The 25,178-nt window shown below is 45.4% G+C and overlaps 1 protein-coding gene across 5 annotated transcripts in view; it reads left to right on the plus strand.

Annotated features, from left to right (window-relative positions):
- Nucleotides 1-25,178, plus strand: part of EVC2 (EvC ciliary complex subunit 2) — a 165,317-nt gene that overhangs the window by 67,088 nt on the left and 73,051 nt on the right. For all 5 annotated transcript variants that reach the window (XM_024992973.2, XM_024992972.2, XM_024992975.2 and 2 more), the window contains 1 exon segment: nucleotides 22,467-22,791. In XM_024992973.2, coding sequence (XP_024848741.1) covers nucleotides 22,467-22,791 — 325 coding nt within the window.

A 25,178-nucleotide genomic window follows, 5' to 3' on the forward strand; every position in this document is an offset into this window, starting at 1 on the left:
AGCTAAGGGAGTGTTCTAAGTAGAGAGGGACTTTCCTCCTGCTTGAAAGGGGGCTCCTTACCAGCTGAGTGAGCGCCTTGGTGCAGGCCAGGTTGCCAGCTTCACGAGTCCTAGGCTGACTTCACACCCTGCTGGAATCGGGCCTGCTAATCCATTTCTGGGTGTCAGGGTTGTGCAGCCATTCAGATGTGATCCTTCATTTTAGCTTAATTCCCTAATCAGAATGCCAAGGGTGACAAGTTTAAATTTAACCACACTGTCCGAGAGGGTGGAAAGGGAGAAAGGGGCAGTCACTGGCAGAGATTTGTAAATATCTCCAATGATACGGCACTAGTGGTAAAGAACCTGCCTGCCAGTGCAGCAGACATAAGAGACGTGGGTTCAATCCCTGGGTTGGGACGATCCCCTGGAGGAGGGCATGGCAACCCACTCCAGTATTCTTGCCTGGAAAATCCCATGGACAGAGGAACCTGGCAGGCTACATACAGTTCATGGGATCACACAGAGTTGGGCACGACCCAAGCGACTTAGCACTAATGATATTAAGTGGTATGAGCAGATGATTATTAGTGTATTTCTTAACTAACAGTCTGTTTTCTTCCAAAACTTGAAAATGGGTAATGTTGCGGTCCTTTAATGGACCAGAACCTGGTGGTCCGGAGTCGACGATAAGAAAGTGAAAGAATTAAAAAGACTAATATTCCTTGGGTTATGTGGAAAACCAATAAAGCCCTAGAACAAGGCTTGTACCACTCACAAAGGCACAGGGCATCCTCTCGAGGAGGTCTTGAAAGCCCGGGCAGGAAAGTGAGCTCGGCAGGTTTCCACGGTCCAGAGAACTTAGTCAGAGAGAGAGAGAGAAAGAAGGACGCAGGGACCCAAGTTGATAGTGGAACAACGGTGCTTTACTGAACTCTGTGTGAGTATATATACTGTTTTACAAGGTAGCTTTTTCAGCAAAGATAAAGATCAAAAGACCAGACTTACAAGTTACCAAGGAAACAAGGAGTAATAGGGGTCATAAGGCCAGAAGACAATCCATATCTTAAGAAAGAGGGTCGTGACTAATCACTTTCACCGTATGGAAAAGTTAATGAAGGAAATCCATGCATGCATTCCATCCCATGACCTCAGTCCTGGGAGCAGTGTGCCGTTCCACTCGTTCCTGTTACCAGGAACTGATAAGGAACAGAGGGCTCATGAGAGACAGAAAACAGCACACAGGAATCCTACTGTTAAACGTTCCCTGACAGAGATTTGGTTTATGTGATCGTCACTTAGATATTTAATTTTTCAAGTAGATAGGGCTCTAGCCCCTTCTAACCTGAGTAATTAGTGAAGCCAAATCCAGCCTCTTTACCCCAACACTGAAATTGTATCTCAGAGATAGAGTTTTGGGTAAAGTAGAAAAGAACAGCTTTGTTACTTTGCCAGGCAAAGTGGGCTACTGCCCTCAAAACTGTGTGTTTTGAGCTGGAGTGGGTAGGGAGGAGTTTTCTTTTTTTTAATACTAATTTATTTATTTGGCTGCACCTGGTCTTAGCTGTGGCATGTGGGATCTTTAGTTGCAGCGTGTGAACTCTTAATTGTGGCATGTAGAAATTAGTTCCCCGACCAGGAATGGAACCCAAGGACCCTGCACTGGGAGCACAGAGTCTAGCCACTGGGCCACCAGGGAAGTTCTAGAGGGAGGAGTGTTACAGTAATGGTTCAAAGAGGGCGTGATCAGCTCGTGGACCTTCTTCTGATTGGTTGGTGGTGAGGTAAGTGGGAGTCAGCATCATCAACCTTCTGGTTTCAACTGGTTTGGGATCTAGTTGCTTGTGGACAACACGTACCTTTAATTTCTCCAAACTGATGGGGGTTTCAGTATCTGCAGAACAGCCCAAAGATATTGTTCTGTGTATCCCTTGAGGGGCAACCAGGACTCTGCCCCAGGGTTGCTCTGCTGTTTCTTTTAAGGGTTCCTCAATTGTCTCCCCATTTCCTCCCTTCTCTAATTAGCATCTGTTTGAACCTGCTGTTGGAACTCAGGAAAGATCAGGGAAACTGAACAAAATCTACTTCCTGTAATAAAGAAATAGGGGCCACAGAAAGACTTTTGTGCCCAGGAGTCCCTCAGGGTCTTGCCTGGTATGGTTAATACTATAAAATAAGAAAGCATTGATCATCCCAGCTTTGTTTTAGATCCAAGAAGTGATGGCCTGTGACAAGGAGAGTCTTCCTTTATCCTTATATTTTATAAATTATTTTTAGCTGCTGCAATTTGCTGATACTTGTGTGTGAATGTAATAGGGAAATTGAGGTTCAACAAGATTTTATTCTTGTAAATCACTTAGTAGCTCTGGACTTATATTTCTCACTGGGAACTGATCTTATTTTGTCCAAAGAATATTTATCATTGATTATCAAGCATGACCTGAAAGTTCTAACTAGGGAACTTAGTTTTCTCCTCCCTTCCTTCCCCCATCTCTCTGCCCTCCCTCCCCATCCCAACATGCAATTTTTATTGAATGCCAGTTCTGTTTCAGGCATTGTGGTTGGATGCTTATTTTGGGACCTGGCAATTATTTACAAAATCCTAGCATTGCCAATTACTTTTAATCTTTCCATCTTGACTTATGTCAGGCTTAGAAACTCCCAGAAAGAAAATGTCACTCAGAATGTCAGGGGCTTAGTATGCCTGGGAATCTGTGATGACCTCCCCACTAAACATAGATTGTTTTTCCTCCAGCAAATCACTTATCCCATTTGTAATTGTTCCGTGAGGTTTAGCTGGGATTCTAAACATGCTGGTGATTTGATTGTCACCTCATTTCCGAGACCCATCAGAGCCATAACTTTGCCCTGTTTTGCTGATTTATTTTTCTCAAAGAGCATTTCCTTGGTTTGCTTGGTTGTTTATCTTTTACATTGTTTATTCATAGGCTGCCTTAAACAGAGAGGATTTGAGGAAGGAATATTTCCTCTGATTTTTATCAGGCTCCCTGACTATTATAATGGAGGTGGCTCAGCCCCAGGTGGGCTGGGGCGGGGGTGGGGAGGGGGGGAAAGGAGGAACTGACCATGACTGGCTGGTCCTGGAAGTTTCCGGAACATGGCATGCCCACAGAATTTTAGCTCCTTTCTTGTTCTTGCCCTGACCACTGCCAAGCACCTCATACCCCGATTTTTCTTAATTCTCACAACAACTCTAACAAAAGAAGCTGATGTTCCAGAAGGTTTATTGGTTTTGCCTGAGGTCACACAAGAGGTAATGGATTGGTCCCAGGCCTGAGTGCTTTCAAATTCACTCTTCTATTGACAGAACAGCTTTTTAAAGCTTGAGCTTAGGTTTTTCTAGAGAGGAAAAGAAAAATAAGAAAGTAAGTCTAGGTCTGCATTTATTTCCTCTTTTATTAAATGGAAGCTTATTGCTGTCTTTTAGTGATACCAACATGACCATGTAAACTGCCTCAAAATTTTGTTTTGTATTAAGTGTGTGTTCAAAGAGTATTTGTAAAACCAAGGCTTTTAAATATGTGTAGAGGCATACCAGAGATACCAGAGAGTTAATGTGGCTTTGGTTCCAGGCCATCAAGATAAAGTGTGTTCCATGAATTTTTTGGTTTGTCAGTGCATAAAAAGTTATGTTTCCATTATACTCTTGTCTATTAAATGTGCAATGGCATTATGTCTAAGAAAACAGTGTCTATACCTTGATGTAAAAATACCTTATTGTTAAAAAAATGCCTTTGATTTGAAGTGAGAGACAGAACTTCCTCTCTGTTGAACCCTTCAAGGCCATTGTGGGGTTATTAATTGGCCTTGTTTCCATCTTGTTGTGTCTGAGAGAATATGGAGGCCTGAGGAAAGGGAGAGAGGTGATGGAACAGCCAGTCAGTGGTGCAGACAGAACACACAGGGTATTTATCGGTTGGGTTTGCCATCTCGTATGGGCGCTAGCGTGGTGCTACGAATCAATTCCAGTAGTATTGTCAGAGATCACTGATCACAGATCACCATAAGAAGTATATGATAATGAAAACATTTCACATATTGTAAGAATTGCCAAAAATGCAGCACAGAGACAGGAAGTGAGCAAATGGTGTTGGAAAAATGGTACCAATAGACTTACTCGACACTGGCTTGTCACAAACCTTCAGTCTCTATAAGGCATAGTAGCTGCACAGCTCAGTAAAGCAAAGCCCAAAGATCTGCCTGTATCAAGTCGTTTTCTATGTGCCACTCATAGTATATGTTTTTTGTATACATACTGTGGTTAACTTGATGGCAAAGATTAGGAGAAGGTGCAAGCCTCCTCAAACCAGACCCCCTGGGATGTTTTGTGATTCTGTCAGATGTCCATCTTACAGGCTTCATATGTACACAAGGAATCAAGGAGCAAATGAGGGAGACTCAGCAGGATCTGCTGAGGGGTCGAGAGTGGGATTTGAGGAGGAAAGAGCCATCAGAGGTGATGCTAAGTTTCAGCCTGATCAACTGGGAGACTCTGATGTTATTTCCTAAGATGAAGAAAGAGGACAGGGTTGCATCTTGAGGAAAAGACTGGAAGTTAGTTTTGGACATGGCAACTGAAAGGTGCCTTTGAGACACCCAGATGACAACGTGAAGTGGGCAGTCAGCTGCGTAGGTCTGTTACCAGGTGGAAGCCTGGATGGAGGTGCCAAGTAGAGGGGGTTGATGGAGGAAACTTTGGGGAGGACAGGGAAGGGAGGGAACCAGCATGGTCCCCTAAAGAATGCCAGCATTTAGAAGTCAGAAAGATAAGAAGAACCCAGGAGAACAAGGAGGTTCTCAAGAAAGTCATGAGAAGGGGGCTTCCAGAAAAAAAAAAAATGGGATGACGGACCATGTCTAGTACTGCCTGGAGTTCAGTCAAGTGTCTTGATTTTGGCCACTGGGATATCATTGATGATCAGAGCAGCTTTGGGGGAGAGGCAGAGGTAGGAAGCCAGGATAGGATGAGTAGAATGGCAACAAGATGTATGGACGGCTTCTTCAAGGTGCTGTGCTATGACGGGGAGCAGAGAAATGCAGCCGGAGCTTAAGAAGAACATGGAGCCATGAGAGGGAATGCTTAAGGCTGATGCCAGAGCATCTTAGCATTCTGATGGGGATGGTCCAGCACAAAGGAGGGGAGGTGGAGGGTGCAGGAGAAACCAGGGATAGTTGCAGAGAAGAGGTCATTCAGGTGTGAGAGATGGAACCAGGGCTCCATTGGAAGCGCTGGAGAGGCATATCACCCATCACACAGGGAAGGAAGACCCAGAGCAAATGCAAATGCATGCAGATGTGTGATGGGACGTGTAGAGGTGTAAACACAGCACGTGCCTTTCTGAAGTTTCTCAAGGAAGTACTGGTAAGGACACCAGGGAGGGGAAGCGTGGGGAGGACCGTAAGAAATATGGAACAGTCCTGCCAGAGGAAGAGGTGGTTTACTAGAGAAACCCCAAAGAATTACCAGGCAGGTGGAGGGCCCATTTGAGGCCAGGGGTTCCAGCCTGCCTGGAGGAGGCACCCTCCCCTGCAGAGACTGCGGAAGGGTGGTGGTAGAGCCCAGGGCTTAGGAACTCAAGCTCAGCAACCCGACTGCCTGGTTTGGGTCCCAGCTCTGCCACTAGCTCTTGGGTGACTCTGGTTCCCTTATCTATAAAATGGAGATAACTGTGCTTACCTCATAGGGTGCTAGGGCCATGCCCAGCCCCCTGCTCTGCATGGTAAGGGCTTTTCCAGGTGAGCAGGAGAGGGACAAGGGGAGTGTGGTGCCTCCTGTGGCTGCTGTCATGAAGTACCATCAGCTAGATGGCGCCAAGCAGCAGAAACTTATTGTCCCACAGTCCTGGAGATTGGAAGTCCGAAGTCAGTTCCACTGGGCTGAAGTTGATGGAGCTGCATCTCTGTAAATCCTCCTGGAGAGGGTTGTTCCTGCTTCTTCCAGCATCCAAGGGGCGGGGCCCAGCAGTCCTTCACTTGTGGCCACATCACTGCAGTCTCTGCCTCCATTTGGCTTCTCCTCTTCTGTATGCATCCAGTTTCCCTCTGCCTGTCTCCTAGAAAGACGCTCTTGATTGGATTGAGGGCCTACTGGATAATCCAGGATGGTCTCCTCAAGTCATGGTCCTTCACTTACATCTGCAAAGACCCATTTTTCATAAAAGGTTGCATTGACAGATTTCTGGGAGGACCTGATGTCTTTGAATGGCCATTATTCCAGAAAGTGATCAGGAAGTCTCAGGAGAATGAGGGAGGAAGTGGAGGCTTGAGGACTCATAGGAAGAAGTAAGAAGTGGGTTGGAGGGTTCAAGGAGGTGAGTCATAGCATTGTTTCTGGAATGTTCCTGAGGGTTCTCTTCAGACAAGGGCCATTGGAGATGGTCTCTCCAGAATCCACCTGCCAGTGCAGGGGACATGGGTTCGATCCCTGGTCGGGGAAGAATCCACATGCGCAGGGCAACTAAGACCATGTACCACAACTACTGAAGCCTGCACGCTAGAGCCTGTGCTGCATGAGAGAGCCCACAGCAATGAGAAACCCACGCACCGCAATGAAGAGTAGCCCCTGCTCGCCCTAGCTAGAGCCCACAGCAATGAGAAACCCATGCACTGCAATGAAGAGTAGCCCCTGCTCACCCCAGCTAGAGCCCACAGCAATGAGAAACCCACGCACCGTGATGAAGAGTAGCTCCGGCTCCCCCCAGCTAGAGGCCACAGCAATGAGAAACCCACGCACCGCAATGAAGAGTAGCCCTGGCTCGCCCCAGCTAGAGCCCACAGCAATGAGAAACCCACGCACCGTGATGAAGAGTAGCTCTGGCTCCCCCCAGCTAGAGGCCACAGCAATGAGAAACCCACGCACCGCAATGAAGAGTAGCCCTGGCTCGCCCCAGCTAGAGCCCACAGCAATGAGAAACCCACGCACCGTGATGAAGAGTAGCTCCGGCTCCCCCCAGCTAGAGCCCACAGCAATGAGAAACCCATGCACCGCAATGAAGAGTAGCCCCTGCTCGCCCCAGCTAGAGCCCACAGCAATGAGAAACCCACGCACCATGATGAAGAGTAGCCCCTGCTCGCCCCAGCTAGAGCCCACAGCAATGAGAAACCCACGCACCGTGATGAAGAGTAGCCCCTGCTCGCCCCAGCTAGAGCCCACAGCAATGAGAAACCCACGCACCGCGATGAAGAGTAGCCCCGGCTCGCCCCAGCTAGAGAAAGCCTGTGTGTAGACATGAAGACCCAGCACAGCCAAAGATACAATTAAAAAAAAGAAGTGGTTGGTCCAGGGCTCAAATGCGAGTCTCTGACCCGAGGCTGGTGCCCTCTGGTCTTCCTTGTTGCTTACAGACAATTTGATGGAGATTCTTCTTGGACTGAACAAGAGGAGACTCCCTAGGAGGGAAAGGGGCCCTGATCCAAGTGAGGGTGGCCCTCCCCATGACAGTGCACCCTCCCCACCCGCATTGCCCTCAGTGGGACTGGGACATAAATGGTGACTTGTAGGCGGCAGGGGCTCAGAGAATACTTATGGCCTTGAAGAACTGCACCTCATCACCTGGGGCCAGATGCCCTACTGGAGACTTGTAGGGTGGTAGTGGGTTTTAGGGGGCCAATACATAACTCCCTCCTCTTTTCTTCCCAAATTCTTTTTTATTTGGCCACGCTGCTTGCCTTGTGGGGATCTTAGTTCCCCGACCTGGGATTGAACCTGGACCCTCAGCAGTGAAAGCTTGGAGTCTTAACCACTGGACCACCAAGGAATGCCTCTCTTCTCAAATCCTAAATGACTTTGAGGATAGCTCATTCCTTTCCCTTTCCTCCCCTCCCCCTCCTTCTCTCTCCAACCCCACCTTCTTTCCATTTTCTTCCTGTATTGATTAAGCATCTGTTAATAGCTTGTGTCAGTTACTGTGCCACATTGTGGGGACACAAACAACAGTCACTCATGGCTCCCGACCCTGGGCTCCCGTTCGGCCCTTGCCCCGTGGTTCTGTGATACCCATGCTGTGTGTCTGTTTCCACATTAGACCCCGAGGAACCAGTCTGGTGGTACTAGGTAAGCATCAGCATTCGTCTTGTGAATGAATGAGTGGCTGAAATTTGTGCTGGGTGTTGAAGGGTCATTGGGACACTGTTAGAAGGTGAATGGCTTCTGACAAGATAACCCAAGTCTAGGCTGTTCCTAGGTTTCTGGAAGGATCAAGTTCACCTAGAGCATCAGATGACCAAGCATCTTGCTACCCAGGCCAACTGAATTGGAAGCGGCCCTGTCCTCATGCCTGTGCTTTGCTACGGGGTCCCATAAGGACCCAACAAGCCACAGAGGGATTTTCATAGCCTGGCAGGCTACAGTGAGGCTGCTGCCAAGCAGAGCAGCAGCAACGCCAGTCTGGTTGCCATGGTGACCCTCACTCGTCTCCCCAGCTAGGTGACAGTTTGTTGGAGAATGTGTGTCCAGCAAGCTCCTCTCAGCAAGTGTTTACCAAGCTCCCACTGAGTGCTTGGCACCAAGCTGAATGAGGTGTTGGAGAGGAAGCCAAGCCAAGGGAGGACCCAAGATGCAACCATCCACAGGGTGAATCATCTCACACAGATAGATACAGCACAAGGAGAAGGCGCAGGCTGGGAAGGTCATTGAATTGCACCCTCCACCCCATCCCCACCACAGTGTCTCTGCTGTGTGCAGGTAGTTATAAATGGTCCATTTAACCTGGGCTTCCCTGGTGGCTCAGATGGTAAAGAATCCACCTGCAGTGGGGGAGACCTGGGTTTGATCCCTGGGTTGGGAAGATCTCCTGGAGAAGGGAAAGGCTACCCACTCCAGTATTCTGGCTTGGAGAATTCCACGGACAGAGGAGCCTGGCAGGCTATACAGTCCGTGGGATCACAAAGTCAGGCACGACTGAGCGACTATCACACTTCGCTAACCTCTGCAAGATGTGATGGGTATGCTCTCTGACTCAGCATCTCACCTTCTCCACCCGACTCCTTCCAGACCACGAGGTTCATGCATCCTCTTAGGAATTTATTAGACATAAAAGGAATCATCTCAACAGTTGGGCGTGTCTGAATGGTCAGTAATGAACTCCCGTCTCCCGCCACCTTGAGTTCCAAACCAGTTGGAAAATAAGACATACCTCAGGCATGTTGTCCAGCCCAGCCACAAAAATCACCCTTTTATTACTTAGAAAACCTAGGTTGGAGGATGTGGCTTTTAGCTGGAGGCATAACCACCCCCGCAGTTGGACTCTCTCCACAACTGACTTCAGGGGATTCCTGCTCCAATTTTCCTTCACTTCCCTTGTGGAAGGATCACAGACAGAGGTGAGACACACACGGCCCCTCCCCAGCACTGGCCATTTCCATCAGTCAGCTTCAGTGATGGGACTTTGTGCTTTTGGCTGGTAGGGCCAGCTGTGCTGAGGGTGGTGGTGCTTCTCACAGACCCTTGGGGTCCTGTCCCGGGCCACCGTCTGCATGTCACCATCCACATTGGTCTGGCACCAGCCTCAGAGAGCAGCCAGAAAAGAGGGTGTCAGAAGCAACCCAGAAACTCATTCTGTCCCACAGAGATACATCATCCCAGACTCTGATAATACCCATGTTTGCTTTTTCTTTTTCTGTTTCTTTACTTGATTTTTTGAAGTCACTAATGAACATGGCACAGAATTAGAATGACAGAAAAGGCCGTACTGTGAAAACCAAATTATTGTCTCATCGCCTGCACAGTGTTGTCATCCCCAAAGGCAAAGGCAATGTCATGTACCCTTTAGAGATGGTCCATGACTGTATGGATATTTACACAGACACGCCTTTATTAAAATGCAAAATGATCACATACTTTACCCACTGTTTTGCTCCCTTTTCTCTTACTTTGCAGCGATCTTGGAGATTGTTGATTATCTATACCTACAGAACAACACTGCTCTTTTAAGTGGGTGCATAGTTTTCCAGCAATAGTAATGACAACTGAATTTTTAAAGAATTTAATGTGAATGAAACACAGACCTGGTTGTTTTATTGACGTGGACATATTTAATATTTTCTCTTCAGAGTAGGCTCTGAGCTGAGTGCTGTTTACAGATGAGGAAACTAAAGCACAGAGGGTTTAAGTCGCTTGCCAGGGTCACAAGGCAAGTAGGAGCTGCAGTCAGGATGTGGGTTCAGAGCTCATGGTCCTAACCACTGTACCTCCCAGCCACCCACTGAAGAATATGTGGTTGGATGCAACCATGTTTCCTCTTGGTCAGCACTGCAGTGCTTGTCTGGGCACAGACGTGCAAGGCCACCCGTAGTGTGACTTTTTCAAAGGCGAATTGCTGCATTAGTGTGCATTTTAAAAAATATAGGTATTGTCCAGTTGCCCACCATAGAGGCTGGACCAGTTTGCCATCCCCAGTGTTTGACAGCATAACCTAGTCATAGTTAGTCAGTGTTAGTCACTCAGTTGTGTCCAACTCTTTTTGACCCCGTGGACTGTAGCCCACCAGGCCCCTCTGTCTGTGGAATTCTCCAGGCAAGAATACTGGAGTGGGTTGCCCTTCCTTTCTCTAGGGGATCTTTCCAACCCAGGGATTGAACCCAGGTCTCCCACATTGCAGGCAGATTCTTTACCGTCTGAGCTACCAGGGAAGTTCTAACCTAGTCAGAGGGGTGGGTGATCTTTGTACCTGTGCTGATCTAATAGGAAACCATGGCACCTCCTGAGAGCTTTAATTCTGCACTTTGCTTATATTGTGTAAGGTCAGACGACTTTTCCTATGTTGAAGGTGTAGTCGTGTTTCCTTGTCTGGTTAGCAGAGGAAGTGGCTTGGGCTTAGCACTGAGCTGCTTGAGCTGCAGTGCTCTTCCCAACTCTTGGCTCCATCACTTAATCACTTGATGGCCTTGGTCAAAACCCTGTGTGTCACTTTCTTCATCTGAGCATGAGGATGGATGGTGATGATGCCCACGCCATGGGAGGTAAGCATTTAATGAACTCACGCTCACCCAGACGTTAGCGTGCCTGGCTACGGTAAGTGATTCATATCTTTCCAGTCACTTTAGCTTTTGGCTGTATTCTGCCCACTGAATCTCATGGTTTCTTTCTATGGCACAGCTTCATAGGTTTTGCAGAAATGGACACACGTTTCTTGGTGACTCCCAACTCCTTATTCATTCCTCTGTCCACGTGTGCCATGCAGTTGTTCAGTCTGCATTAGGTGGCAAGGGGCTGGAAATGCAAGGGTAAGCCTAACAGGCAGGGTGCTGGCCCCTGGGGCTTATAGTCTAGTGAGGAAGACAGGCATTCATCAGAGAATCACATGGGAAAATATGTGATTCCACACCATGCTGGGCTTCTCTGGTGGCTCAGATAGTAAAGAGTCTGCTTGCAATGCGGGAGAACTGGGTTCGATCCCTGGGTCAGGAAGATCCCCTGGAGAAGGAAATGGCAACCCACTCTAGTATTCTTGCCTGGAGAACTCCATGAACAGGGGAGCCTGGCAGTCTACAGTCCATGGGGTCACAAATAGTTGGACATGACCGAGTGACTAACACACACACACACACACACACGGGTGCTAGGCACCATGAAACTTCATCTTGTCTTTAGCACGTGTCTGCCCTATAACCAGCACCAGTCTTGAGACGTGGAAAAGTCATCCCAAGTGCTCAGTAAATGTTGCTACATGAGTGAATAAGAATGTGATTAATACTGTGGTTGCATCCAGTGCTCGTAAAGTGAAAAGTCATAAACTCTGTGTAAGTGTGAGGATAAAGAGCCTAGAGGTTTGTTCACCTCCTGAAACTGTGGTGCTTGAGCTCATGAGGGGTTGAATGTTCCCTGGGGCTCCCAGAATCAGGCACCTTGGAGGTGGTCCTCATGAAATGTCATGATGTGGTGAAGATTAAATGAGCCACAAAGGTAAGTTTTATTTGTATGCATCAATGGATGGGAAAATAAGCTTTTCTTGGTTATGTAAGAGCATATCCTTGTACACTAGTGAAAGGACAAATGTGGCATGAAAATTGTTTGCACAAATTGCTGATCATCTCTTAGCTAACTTCAAGTATAAAGCGATTTTTACTTTCCTGGGAAAATAGAATCTTAGAGTCTGGATGCTGCAGAGGATCTTAGAGGCCTAAATTCTTGGCCAGAGAAAAAGTATTGTTACAAGAAGTTGGGTTCAGCTATTCGCCATTTGAAAGCTGATGCTTGAGAGGCACAGTTGGTGGAAAGTTTCATTTATCTTGCAGGTGGGCAACAGAAGGAGAAGGCATACTCATGTCCAAAGACCAAATTCCCACTGCCAGTCAGAGGGCATGAGTTTTTAAAGGGAATCTTCAGAGGAGTATACGTGGATGGAGGGGGCAACATGCAGAAACAGCACGATCAGCTGACAGTCATCTGGAAATTGGTCATGATCAGTGGTCTCATCAGTGGTCGTCTTGATGGTTTTGAGCACAGTTAATCTTCAGTTCTGGGGTCAGTTTGCTCCCATTTATTTATCTTGATCCAGATTTCTGGCCTCCAGAGCTGTGACCCAAGGCATTTCTGTTGTCCTGAGCCTGCCTGGTTCCTAAGATTCTGTTATAGCCGCTCCAGGAAACCAGAGTCATGCATGTCAGTTTGGGCAGCTTGTAGTTCTCAAAAGGCCTTTCTCATCTTTAACCAGGAATTCTCATCCGGGGTCCCATGGGAGGAAACAAACAGCCCAGGGAATTGTGGGTGTCATCCTGACATGGCCTCTCCTCAGGGGCCTTCACCTGTCCCTTCCAGAGCTCTCCCCCATGTCCATCTCAGCTTCACTGTCTGAGTCCTGGCCTGGTTTTCACCGGCTGCCTGCACTCAACCTCACATCCAGGGCCTTCAGTCCATTCTTTTCAGTGACCCTGACTTCACTGGCCTCCCATTGCTCTTGGTAAAACCCTGTCATATACCCATGACTGGAGATAGTTGGTATGCATGTGGTCACCATCCCCAGATACCTCTGAGGTCACCAGGAAGACGGCAGAACCTGGAACGATGGAAACTTTAGGAAGGTGGCTCTCAGAGGGTTACAAAGTGGACCTTTCTGACCGAGCTCTCCCGCAATGGACAGCTGCCTGAAAGAGCATTTAACGCCCCTCCCGTGTGTGGGCAGAGTGGAGGCTGGGGAACTCCAGCGGGAAAGCATTGAGGAAACCTGGGTATTGGTTGGAATGATGACTTAGCTGAAATCCAAGGTTGATCTCATTTCTAAAGCCATCTTTAAACGTTCCGTCTTGCAGTTCCTTTCCTGTCACCATCATCTAATCTCCAGGTACAGCAAAATCTAATTTTCCAAAAAAGAATTCATATGCAATCCGCCTGTTTATCACTCGTCTCTCTACCTCTCTATCTATCTATCTGCTTATGTTCTCTTCACATTTTCCTTTCTTTGCCATAAAGAATGACACCAAGGAAGACTCTGACAGCCATAACCATAGCAACAACAACGTGAAGGAACATTTTCCAGCATCTGTTTTGTGCCGGGTGCTGGCTCAGGACTTTGTGCATGTCAGTGTGAGGCAGTGGGGCAGAGCGTAGAGCCTGGACTCTAGTCGCATGGCATGGCTTCAGATGTCACTTCTGCCACCTGATAATGATGTGACTTTCAACAAGATTGTTTACGTTTTCTGCATCTCAATTTCTTCACCTACCTTACAAGGTCATCATGGGCATTAAATGGTTTGATATCCGTCAAGCTATTAAAACAAAGCCTGTGCATAAAAGTCACTATTAATCATCTCAGTGATCTTCATTAAAAAAAATTTTATTGAAGTGTAGTTGTTAATTTACAATGTTGTGTTAATTTCTGCTGCATAACAAAGCAATTTAGTTATATATACCTATATATGTGTACACATTCTTCTTCATATTCTTTTCTATTATGGTTTATTACAGGACATTGAATAGAATTCCCTGTGCTATACAGTAGGACCTTGTTGTTTATCCCTCCTATATATAATAATTGGGGCTTCTCAGGTGATGCTAGTAGTAAAGAACCTGCCTGCCAATTCGGGAGATGCAGTTCAATCCCTGAATCAGGAAGATCCCTGGAGGAGGGCATGGTAACCCACTCTAGTACTCTCACCTGGGGAATCCCCTGGACATAGGAGCCTGGTAGACTACAGTCCATGGGGTCGCAAAGAGCTGGACTTGATTGAAGCGACTTAACATGCATATATAATAATTTGGCTTCCCGGGTGGCTCAGTGGTAAAGAATCTGCCTGCCAAGCAGGAGACACGCAGGAGATGTGTCCACTCAGTCCATGGAGTCCCAGTGAGTCAGACGCAGCTTAGCATAAACAACAAACAGCAACATATAATAATTTGCATCTGCTGGCCCCGGTCCTTCCCCCAACACTCCTCTCCTTTGACCACAAGTCTGTTCGCTATGTCTGTGAGTCTGTTTCTATTTCATAGATAAGGTCATTTGTGTCTCAGTGACCTTCATTTGACAGGGGTGATAATTTTCTCACTTAACCAACTGGGAAACCAGGCTCAGAGACATAAAGTAACTCACCTGAATCACCCAGGGCTTAACAGGGGGAGGGAGAAGCTGAGACTAGAAGCTGAACTGGTGTGACTCCCAAGCTCATGATGTTTTCAGATATAATGAAACATCATCTCCTGAGAAACGGGCAAGTGGAGAGAGGAACCCTCCCTTCTCTTTTTCGCCTCTTCCTAAGCTGTCCTGTTGGGGTCTGACCGACAAGGGGAGGTGGGAATGGGGAGTGGGCAGCAGGCAGTGATATGGAAACGCCAGGATGAAAAGATGAACCTCTGTCTACATCTGTGCTTCCTTTGAGGAGCAGCTCAAGGCTGGAGAGAGAGGGCCCAGTGTGACTTCTAAACCAAGAGATCTTTAAGAGGAAAAGGTCAAGGACAAGGACACAGACTGCTGACATTAACTCTGATCACAATCTATTTGAGTTTATACCAAACTAAAAAAGTGAGTGTGAGAGTGAGTGAACGTGAGTGAGTGAGTGAAAGTTGCTCAGTCGTGTCTGACTCTTTGCAACCTCATGGACTGTAGCCCACCAGGCTCCTCTGTCCATGGGATTTCTCAGGCAAGCATACCAGAATGGGTTGCCGTTCCTTCTTCAAAGGATCTTCCCAACCCAGGGATTGAACCTGCATCTCCTGCTTTACAGATGGTTCTTTCCTATCTGAGCCACCAGGCTTAAGGTTTATCATAACTTTACCCAGCGTTTCACTCACACACAGTGATGACTTATTTAACCTGCCATTACAATTTTGACAGTGAGGACTCCCAGGAGGTCTTTTCCCCTAAATATCCATTGTCCAGGCCCTTGAATCCACTGGATATAAATATGATTTATAATCCCTGCATGGAATCTCGCTACAGTAAAATGACATGGAAATTGGCTCCTATGAGGAAAATTTCAGTGTCACTAATACTCAGTTGGTTTTCATGGGTCTATTATGCTTATTATGCTTACACCAGCCAACTTGAAGACACTGGATTTATACTGTAAAAAACGGCCATGGCCATTTCATTTTCCTTCCTTATGAATTACCTTCCATGTTAATGAGTCCTCTTTCTCATTCAGGAGAACATTTTCTGCATCAAATTTTATCCTAATTTCGTCCTGACACCTTACTTGCCATTTGGTGAGAACTTGATTAATTTTTATATGAAATAAATAAGGAAAAAGACACTCATGTTATTTTCTCTCTTTTATCATCAGTAGCTGATCAAAGTATTTATCTGTTCTTGGATAATTTCAGCTGTGCCATTTCTTTTAGAAAGATGTTGTCATAGACAAGCCCATTCATACATTTTAATGGCTTATATTTATGAAGTGCTTCCTCTGTGCTGGTCATTGTTCTAATTCCCATGTGAAGTCACTCATTTTTAAGAGGGCTATTGCTTGTACAGGGAGTATGTGTAGCAAAACTGGCCTGAGCAAATCCCTCCCCCTCTAAAGTACAGTGACAAGGTGACATTTCTGTGACCTGAGCAAAGGAATGTTCCCTAGGAATTGTGTGTGTGTGCTCAGTCGTGTCCACCTCTTTGCAACCCCATGAACTGTAGCCTGCCAGGCTCCTCTGTCCACAGAATTTTCCAGGCAAGAATACTGGAGTGGGTTGCCATTTTCTACTCCAGGGGATTGTCCTAACCCAGGTATCGAACCCTAGTCTCTTGTGTCTCCTGTACTGGCAGGCAGATTTTTTACCACTGTGCCACCTGGGAATCCCAAATGAATGTTCCCTAGGAAAGCAGGTTTAAATCTTGCCAACTCTGCCAACTTTGTGAAGTAGTAGAGAATTTTAAGAATCTCAGTCCAGGCTGTGTAACTTAAAATGTCTTTGTTTCCTGGAAGCATTAGAGAATTTGTGGGGGAGGGTTGGAAAAATATGTGTATTTCACTGTCTAAATAATTGTAAGTGCCATAGTGGGTGATGGGAATTTCACCAGTGGACCCAATCCTATATGCCAACTATACATTCTTAATATGCGTTTTGTTCTTCTGTGCCATTTGGGAAATTAACAGATGATCGCTTCATTAATTGCACGCTATTTTAATTGGTTTAAAGGGACATTTTTCTTTCTTTTGTGGCTTTGGAACACCCTGACAGCTCTTATTGTTGCTGCTTCTGAGCATTTATCCATGGTGATTAACATTAATACTATTAAAACAGAATGTGCCTGTGAACCTGTGTTCCCAGGCAGTCAGAAAGGGTGAGCTGTGAGGACCGACTCTCTTCTGAAGCCAGTTTCCCGGGGGGAGAGAATAGTACAGAATAAGGAAATTCCTGTATATAGAAGCGACACACTGCCAGACTCCGTGCATTTTCTATTTCTTACGTCTTTTAACCATGAACAACCACCTGTGAGGACAGTCCCCGTGAGGTGATGGGGAAACTAAGTCCTGTACCCAGCTTGCTTAAGCTCAGAAGTGGTGTAACAGTGAAGAATATAGGGACATGGCCTCCCTCCTGTTCATTTCGGTCTTCATGTCCCTAGGAAAGCACTTGCAGTTTATCCAACAGGCAGCCACACATACCAGTTTATAAATGAATGAGTGATGGATGGATGGCGACTCTGCTAAGGTGAATGAGTTTCATATCCAGCTGTATTAAATGACCACAAGCTTGGTAGCTTAAAATAACACAAATGTATTGAGTTGGTCAAAATGTTTCCGTAGGCTAGTACAGAAAACTCAAACAAACTTTTTGGCCAACCCAATATTATAATTCTGGAGGTCAAAGTCCAAAATGGGCCTCCCTCGGAAATATCAGGGGCTTCTCTGGTGGCCCAGATAGTAAAAAATCTGCCTGCATTGCAGGAGACCCAGGTTTGACCCCTGGGCCAAGAAGATCCCCTGGAGAAGGGAATGGCTACCCACTCCAGTATTCTTGCCTGGACAGTTCCATGGACAGGGGATCCTGGTGGGCTACAGTCCATGGGATTGCAAGGAGTCAGAAACGACTGAGCAACTTAACACGTTCATTTTCCCTTTTCAGGAAATATCAAGGTGTCAGCTGTAGGAAGGATCCATTTCCTTCCTGGCTTCCATTTCCTGGCTTTTCCAGCTTCTTGGAGCTGCTCACATTCCTGCCTTGTGGCCCCTTCGTTCATCTTCAAAGCTGACTACCTCATCACTTCTGCCTCTGCTGCTTTCCTCACATCTCCCTCTGATTCCCACTCCTCCTCTGCCTCCCCCTTCCACTTTTAAAGACCTTGTTATCAATTTCTGTTGTAAGGTGGGCTGATTAAACAACCTGAATTCCAATCTGCAGCCTTTACCATATCACCTAACAGATTCATAGCTTCTGGGAATTAGGACTTAAACATCTCTGGGGGTGACATTGTTTTGTCTATCACACAAAGCTTCGTTAAAGGTGTGAAATCGATCTTGCCTGTCTCGTAGAGAAGTCATTTTTCTCTGAACCTGTGAACCACAGTTTGTTTGGCTCCTTGGATGTTTAACCATGCACGCATCACCTGGAGGCATCTCTTTGCTTCTTCCTTGCTTTGTAACCCGCAAAGCGCTCTCTGCCCGTGCCATGTTCAGTAAATACCTGTTGAGGAAATTAAGGAATGAAATGGACGAGCTTTTGTCTAAAATTAGGTTGATTTGGTCTAAAGGACGTAGGAACCATTTTGATCTAAAACGGTAAAATTTGAGCATTAGAAAGAGTGGCTGGACTCTTAAGACTTCCTTAGGCCGCACTCCACCCCTTCTGTGTCACTCAAGGACAGAGCATAGCATTCATGTCCTCTGAGTGCAGCATTAGACATTCTTCTGTGGGTGCCCTTGTCTCAGGTCACACTGCAGTCTGTACCTATCCTTGAGGTGTTTTCTCCCCAAGTCACACAGCACCGGTGCAAGGAGATTCAGTCCACATCAGGCAAGTGTGGGAGCTTTCTTAACTTAAATGCTTCATACCCCACAGTTGCCAGCATCTTCTGTAGGAACTCATGGGCATAGCTTCCAGCGTTTCACAAGGGAACCTATGCAAGCATGGATCCAAGAATGACCTTATTCAGGAACGTTCAGAGGATGCTTCCCTATTCAGAATGTATGGTTCATTTACAAGTCCTTCCATCCAGATGTAATTTATCAATCAGACATCATTTTTATAATAAGCCATGTCGCCTAGTATCACATTTGATGTTCTTGGCCTTCTGAGGTTTTCAGGTAAAAGTTAGCCAAAGCTCAGGTTCTCAGGGAGTTGGGAAAATTTTTATTAATCTTTTTCTCTCATACCAAAACAAACAAGCAAATAAACCAATATATAGACTCCCAACTCATTTGTCACCATTGGAGGTTGCTATGACACCAACTCTTTAATTAGCAAAGACTCAAACATCTATCCTAATTATGAGCTTTATGTCAGAGTAACTGCATTGTTGAGGAAAGAAAGTCCTGCTTTTTGAAGAATTACAGCTTAAAAAATATAGAAGAAATGATAGAAACTGTGATTTTTTTTTTTCAACCCCTAATGATGTCATGGATCTAGCTAACAATTACAATGCATACTGAAACCATTAGGTGAAAGGTTAATAGGGAATTTCCTGGTATAGGGATCTTGCTGGCACCACTCAAACCTTTGATCCACCTTTGTATTTTGTAGAGTCATACACCCATAGTGTGACTCTACAGGAAACACATGTTACCACCACTAATGGTACGTTTTCAAAAACAAATTGAATCTGACTCCAGTCAAGACCTTAGATCTAACAGTTTGTGGAAAAACAGAGGACAGAAAAACCATGACACCCTTGGAAGCAATCAGCCAATTCCAGAATGTTGGTGATTCTGCAGGATAAATGACCTGGTTTTCCCAACAAATCAGTGGCATGCAAAGGAAAATGGAAGGGTAGAATGATATAGTCTAAAGAAGACTTAGTCAACATTGTCAGATTTTGTTTGGTTCTTGAATTAGACTTTCCACTATAATTTTTTGGGACACTTGAGGTAGTTAAAATAGTGACTAATGCTAATTATTGGAATTATTGTTAACATTTCAAATATGATAGGGTTAAATGATATTTAATATGATAATGACATCAAGATTTGGTAAAACTGATAAACATAAACATATATATACATATATAGAAATACATATGCACTTATGTGTGTATGTATACATACACATTCACTTTTGTGTATGTGTATTTATAGTGTGTGTGTGTGTGTGTGTGTGTGTGCTTAGTCGTTTCTGACTCTTTGCAACTCCACGGACTGTAGCCCGCCAGGCTCCTCTGTCCATAGAACTTTCCAGGCAAGAATACTGAAGTGGGTTGCCATTTCCTCTTCCACAGCCTCTTCCAGACCCAAGGACTAAACCCGTGTCTCCTATGTCTTCTACACTGGCAGGCGAATTCTTTACCCCTGTGCCACCTGGGAAGCCTGTATGCTATGCTAAGTCACTTCAGTCGTGTCTGACTCTGTGCGACCCCATAGACGGCAGCCCACCAGGCTCCCCCATCCCTGGGATTCTCCAGGCAAGAACACTGGAGTGGGCTGCCATTTCCTTCTCCAATGCATGAAAGTGAAAAGTGAAAGTGAAGTCGCTCAATTGTGTCCGACTCTTAGCGACCCCATAGACTGCAGCCTAACAGGCTCCTCCGTCCATGGGATTTTCCAAGCAAGAGTACTGGAGTGGGGTGCCATTGCCTTCTCCAGGGAAGCCTGTATACATGTATATAAACATTATATATATATATATATATTCCTGATAGTTAACGATACATACTGAGAAAATTCGAAGTAAAATGAAATATCCTGGTTTGCTTTAAAATGCTCAGACTTTGAATAGAGTAGCTAAAACATGATTGGTAAATACTGACAGTTTTCCAAGTTGAATAATGATTACATTGGGAGTCCTACTATTCTACTTTTAAATGCTTAAAAATATCCATAGTAAAGTGTTCTTCAGTTCAGTTCAGTTCAGTCACTCAGTCGTGTCCAACTCTTTGTGACCCCATGAATCGCAGCATGCCAGGCCTTTCTGTCTATCACCAACTCCCAGAGTTCACTGAGACTCACGTCCATCGAGTCAGTGATGCCATCCAGCCATCTCATCCTCTGTCGTCCCCTTCTCCTCCTGCCCCCAATCCCTCCCAGCATCAGAGTCTTTTCCAATGAGTCAACTCTTCGCGTGAGGTGGCCAAAGTACTGGAGTTTCAGCTTTAGCATCATTCCTTCCAAAGAACACCCAGGGCTGATCTTCTTCAGAATGGACTGGTTGGATCTCCTTGCAGTCCAAGGGACTCTCAAGAGTCTTCTCCAACACCACAGTTCAAAAGCATCAATTCTTCGGTGCTCAGCCTTCTTCACAGTCCAACTCTCACGTCCATACATGACCACTGGAAAAACCATAGCCTTGACTAGACGGACCTTTGTTGGCAAAGTAATGTCTCTGCTTTTGAATATGCTATCTAGGTTGGTCATAACTTTCCTTCCAGGGAGTAAGCATCTTTTAATTTCATGGCTGCAGTCACCATCTGCAGTGATTTTGGAGCCCCCCAAAATAAAGTCTGACGCTGTTTCCACTGTTTCCCCATCTATTTCCCATGAAGTGATGGGACTGGATGCCATGATCTTCGTTTTCTGAATGTTGACTCTTATATTTTACAGTCAGATGCTATTTTCTATCAAATTAGTAAAAATGTTTAAGTAGAGGGACAGGTGAAATAAGGACCCTACTGCGTTGATGGGGAGTTTTTCTGGAAAGTGGTTTTAGCATGATGTCCTAGGAGACTTAAAAATCTTGGTCACATCTGACCCACATTTGATACTCTTTGTGAAAATAATACTGAAGAGATCATCGTGAATACCAAAAACTCTTTACAAAGGATGTTTACTTCAGATTATTTTAGATTTTGAATTTTTCGAGTAACCCAAATGTGCAGCACTAGAAGAATGATTCATTGAATCATGGTACACCGCATCATGAGATATTTTTCAACCATTATGAAAGAAACTTTTGCAGCTTTTAAATACCATTTAAAGATGCCTGCTATAGTAGTAATTGGAAAAAGGACAAACTTGTACTTGGATCTGTGTAACTAAAATATGTGCAGAGAAAAGAAACCGGAAGCAAATACAACAAAATGCTTTCCTTGGTTCTGATTGGGTGGTGGACCTACAGTCAATGAAGTCTTTTTGTGTGTTTTTATTATTTTCCAGATTTTTCTACTGTGAACATAAATTAATTTTGTCCTTTGTATCTTTTAATAGTTTTATAGAGGTATAGCTGAGATACCATAAAATTCAGTCACATTGAAGACAGGCTCATGTATATGTGTATCTTTAGTTGTCACAATCAAGTTTCAGAATCTGAGACCCTGTGAAGTATCTCACAATATTTCCTGAGTAGACTTCATTTTTAGAGCAGTTTTAGATTTACATAAAAACTGAGAAAATAGTACAGAGAGTTTGTACATATCCTGTACGCAGATTCCCCTGTTATTAAAATCTTCCATTCCTACGGCACATTTGTTAAAAATAATGAACCAATAACTTTATTATTAATTAAGCTCTATTTAGATTTCCCTAGTTTTTCATGTCCTTTTTATGTTTCAGGATTCCATACAGGATACCACGTTACATTTAGTTGGCACACCTATAAATTAATTTTTAATTGGAAAAAAGTAAACTTTAATTTTTAAATTCTCCAAATATTTAACCATTTTCTCGTAGTCTTGTTGATGTTGTTGATTTATGGCTTGTTGAGAAAGACCATGTCTTATATTAGTTATATTCCATGTCATTTCCAACATGGTTGGAATTTTATTAAATAAGATTCTGCTACTTTATTCACTGTCGTTTTGTAACTGGTTGGAGTAGAAGAGGAGAAAAGGAGAGAAAAGGAAAAAAGAAAGACCTTGCCCACACATAATTGGAAAACCTCAGCGCTCTGAGGGACCTTTGGTTTCTGTTGCAATTTGATGTAATGGAATTCTCTTGACCTTTGTGTTTCCCAGGTTGGAAATTGCAACCCTAAATCGGGCAGACTCAGATCTGGAAGCTTGTCGAACTCAAATCAGCAAAGATATCATTGCTCTTCTGCTGAAAAATCTGACCAGCAGTGGCCAGCTCTCCCCTCAGGTGGAGAGGAGGATGGGTGCTGTGTTCAAAAAGCAGTTTCTGTTGCTGGAGAAAGAAATTCAAGAGGAGTATGATCGGAAGATGGTGGCTCTGACAGCTGAGTGTGACCTGGAAACAAGAAAGAAGACAGAAAGCCAGTACCAGAGGGAGATGGCAGCCATGGAGGAAGCAGAAGAGGTGCTGAAACGTGTTAGTGAGAGGGTAAGGCAGCTTTGAAAGGGAGGCTTTCTTTTGCCTCCCTCCTTCCTCTTAGGGATTCATCATTTACCCATCCATCCCTTTTATCCATCCATCCATCCATCCATTCTCCCCACCTGCCACCCTTCCATCTATCCCATCTACTCATTCATCCATCCATTTATTCACTCACAGCTCATCCATGCTTCTGTCCATCCAACTCCCAACCTATCCATCCATCCACCTACCACCATTCTATCTACTTGTCTATCTACTTGTCCATCTTGTCCATCTTGTACATCTATCTACTTGTACATCTATCTACTTGTCCATCTATCTACTTGTCCATCCATCCATCCATCCATCCAACCACCCAGAATTCATTTAGAAAGATTTACTGATCACTTCTGTCTAGGCAGTGAAGGTGCAGAGAACATTGAGACATGGTTCTTGCATTTGAGAAGTTCATAGTCTAATGAAGGATCCTCACGTATAACAAGTGTGACTTCATTCAGCTGTGTTATAATGTTCAAGTGCCGGGGGGGCCATGGGGCAAGTCGAAAGGCTTCATTCTGGGAAAGCATAGCTCAGGGGGCTGTGATGTCAGTGCACGTGTGTCTGTCTGGATTGCACTGTACTGGATCATGGTTCTCTCTCCAGTACGGGCTCTGAACCAGACAAGCCTGGACTCCCCTCTGCTCCTGAAGGCCCTGATTACTTCTGTAAGTCTGTGAATCAAGGCCAAGGGCACCGGCCTCTTCGAGTGGCTGGGAAAAGTAATGCAGGAAAGGAGTCCCTGGGCCTGGGCTACAGAAGGCTCTCCTGCACAGTGCGGGGTCTGGGAGTTCTGATCCGTCAGCCTTCGCAGGGCCGGCCTCTGTTGATCAGAGACCAGCTCTCATTTTTTTAGAGAGTGTCAGTTGCTATCTTGAAAGGAATCATGCCACAGTGTTTTTTCCTCAAGTGTACCAAATCCAGCCTGATTTCTTCCTTCCTTCATGAAAGAGATGGCTGGTTGGCTCCGGTGACTTGAGCCCACATATCCTAATCCATCAGGCGGGAGGAGGGAGTCTAACCTCTACTTAGGAACAAGCTTCTCGACTCCTAATGTCCATTCCCCAGACTGGTGGCTGTGCACAGAATTCCCCAGAAGTGAGGAGAGCTCTTGGGGTGATGCCTCCTGGCTCTCACATGGTCACCTGTGGTCAGACCGTGGACAGGGCAGTAAAGAAGAGAGGAGTGATTTACGCTATCTCGCTCCCACCCACTCCCCTGCAACTGGGGTCCCTTAACCTCAACACCCATCTCATTTTAGGGATGAGAAAATAAGTGTGACTTATCTTCTGTTTGGCTCCTGTATGAATTTCCTGCAGCTGCTGTAACAAATGGCCACAGACATAGTGGCTTAGAACAGTTCACAGAAATTCATTCTCTCACAGTTCTGGAGGCCAGAAGTCCAAAATCACGGTGTCAGCTGGACGTGCCCGCTCTGAAATCTCTTGGGGAGAAATCCCCCCACCCCTGCCTCTTCCAGCTTCTGGTGGCTCCAGGCATTCCTTGGCTTGTGGCCACAGCCCTCCAATCTTAAGCTCTGTCTTCACATGCCCCTTGACGCTGTCACCTTCTCTTCTGTCTCTTATAAGGACACTCATCTTTTGATATAGGACTCACCCAAATAATCTAGGATGACCTCATGAGATCTTTAAGTACATCTGCAAAGACCCTGCTTTCAAGGACGATCACATTCATCAAGTGCTGGAGTTAGAAGGTGGATGTATCTTTCTAAGGAGGGGGCACGGTTTAGCTCACCGTGGCTCCCCTAGCTGACCACACTCTCTGATCTCCATCCATGACTTTATAGGTCAGGACCGTGTTTCCTTGAGCTCAGCACTTAAAAAGAATGCATCATATACAGTTAGTGATTCAGTCCCAAACAGCCTCATTCTCTCTCTCTCTCTTATTTCCTAAATTTGTTCTAATTTTTTTTCTGATAAAAATAATATGCGTTCAATAAAGAAGGCTTGAGAAGGACTGGAAAGCAGAGATCAGCAAGCTGGGACCCAAGAGTCCAATCCTGCCTGGCCTTTTTCTGTCTGACCCTTGAGAACGGTTTCTTCATTTTTAAAGAATTACAAAAAATAAAAACAAAACAAAAAAGAATATGTGGCAGAGACCAGATGTGTCCTGCAAAGCCTAAAATATTTATCTTGTTCTTTACTGAATGCTTGCCAACTCCAGCTCCACAGCATAAAAAGAAGTCCTCCCTTCCAAAAAAAATTGAAACCCACCTGACCACTCAACAGCAGACCAACATTCGTTCAGCCTGTTTGTTAGTTCTACTGTGTCTCAGCCTGGAGATATAGCTATGTTAAAGGGCCCCCACTCCTGTCCTAGGATTTCAGCATAATCCC

The sequence above is a fragment of the Bos taurus genome, chromosome 6 (assembly GCF_002263795.3).
Source record: "Bos taurus isolate L1 Dominette 01449 registration number 42190680 breed Hereford chromosome 6, ARS-UCD2.0, whole genome shotgun sequence".
Taxonomy (NCBI): domain Eukaryota; kingdom Metazoa; phylum Chordata; class Mammalia; order Artiodactyla; family Bovidae; genus Bos; species Bos taurus.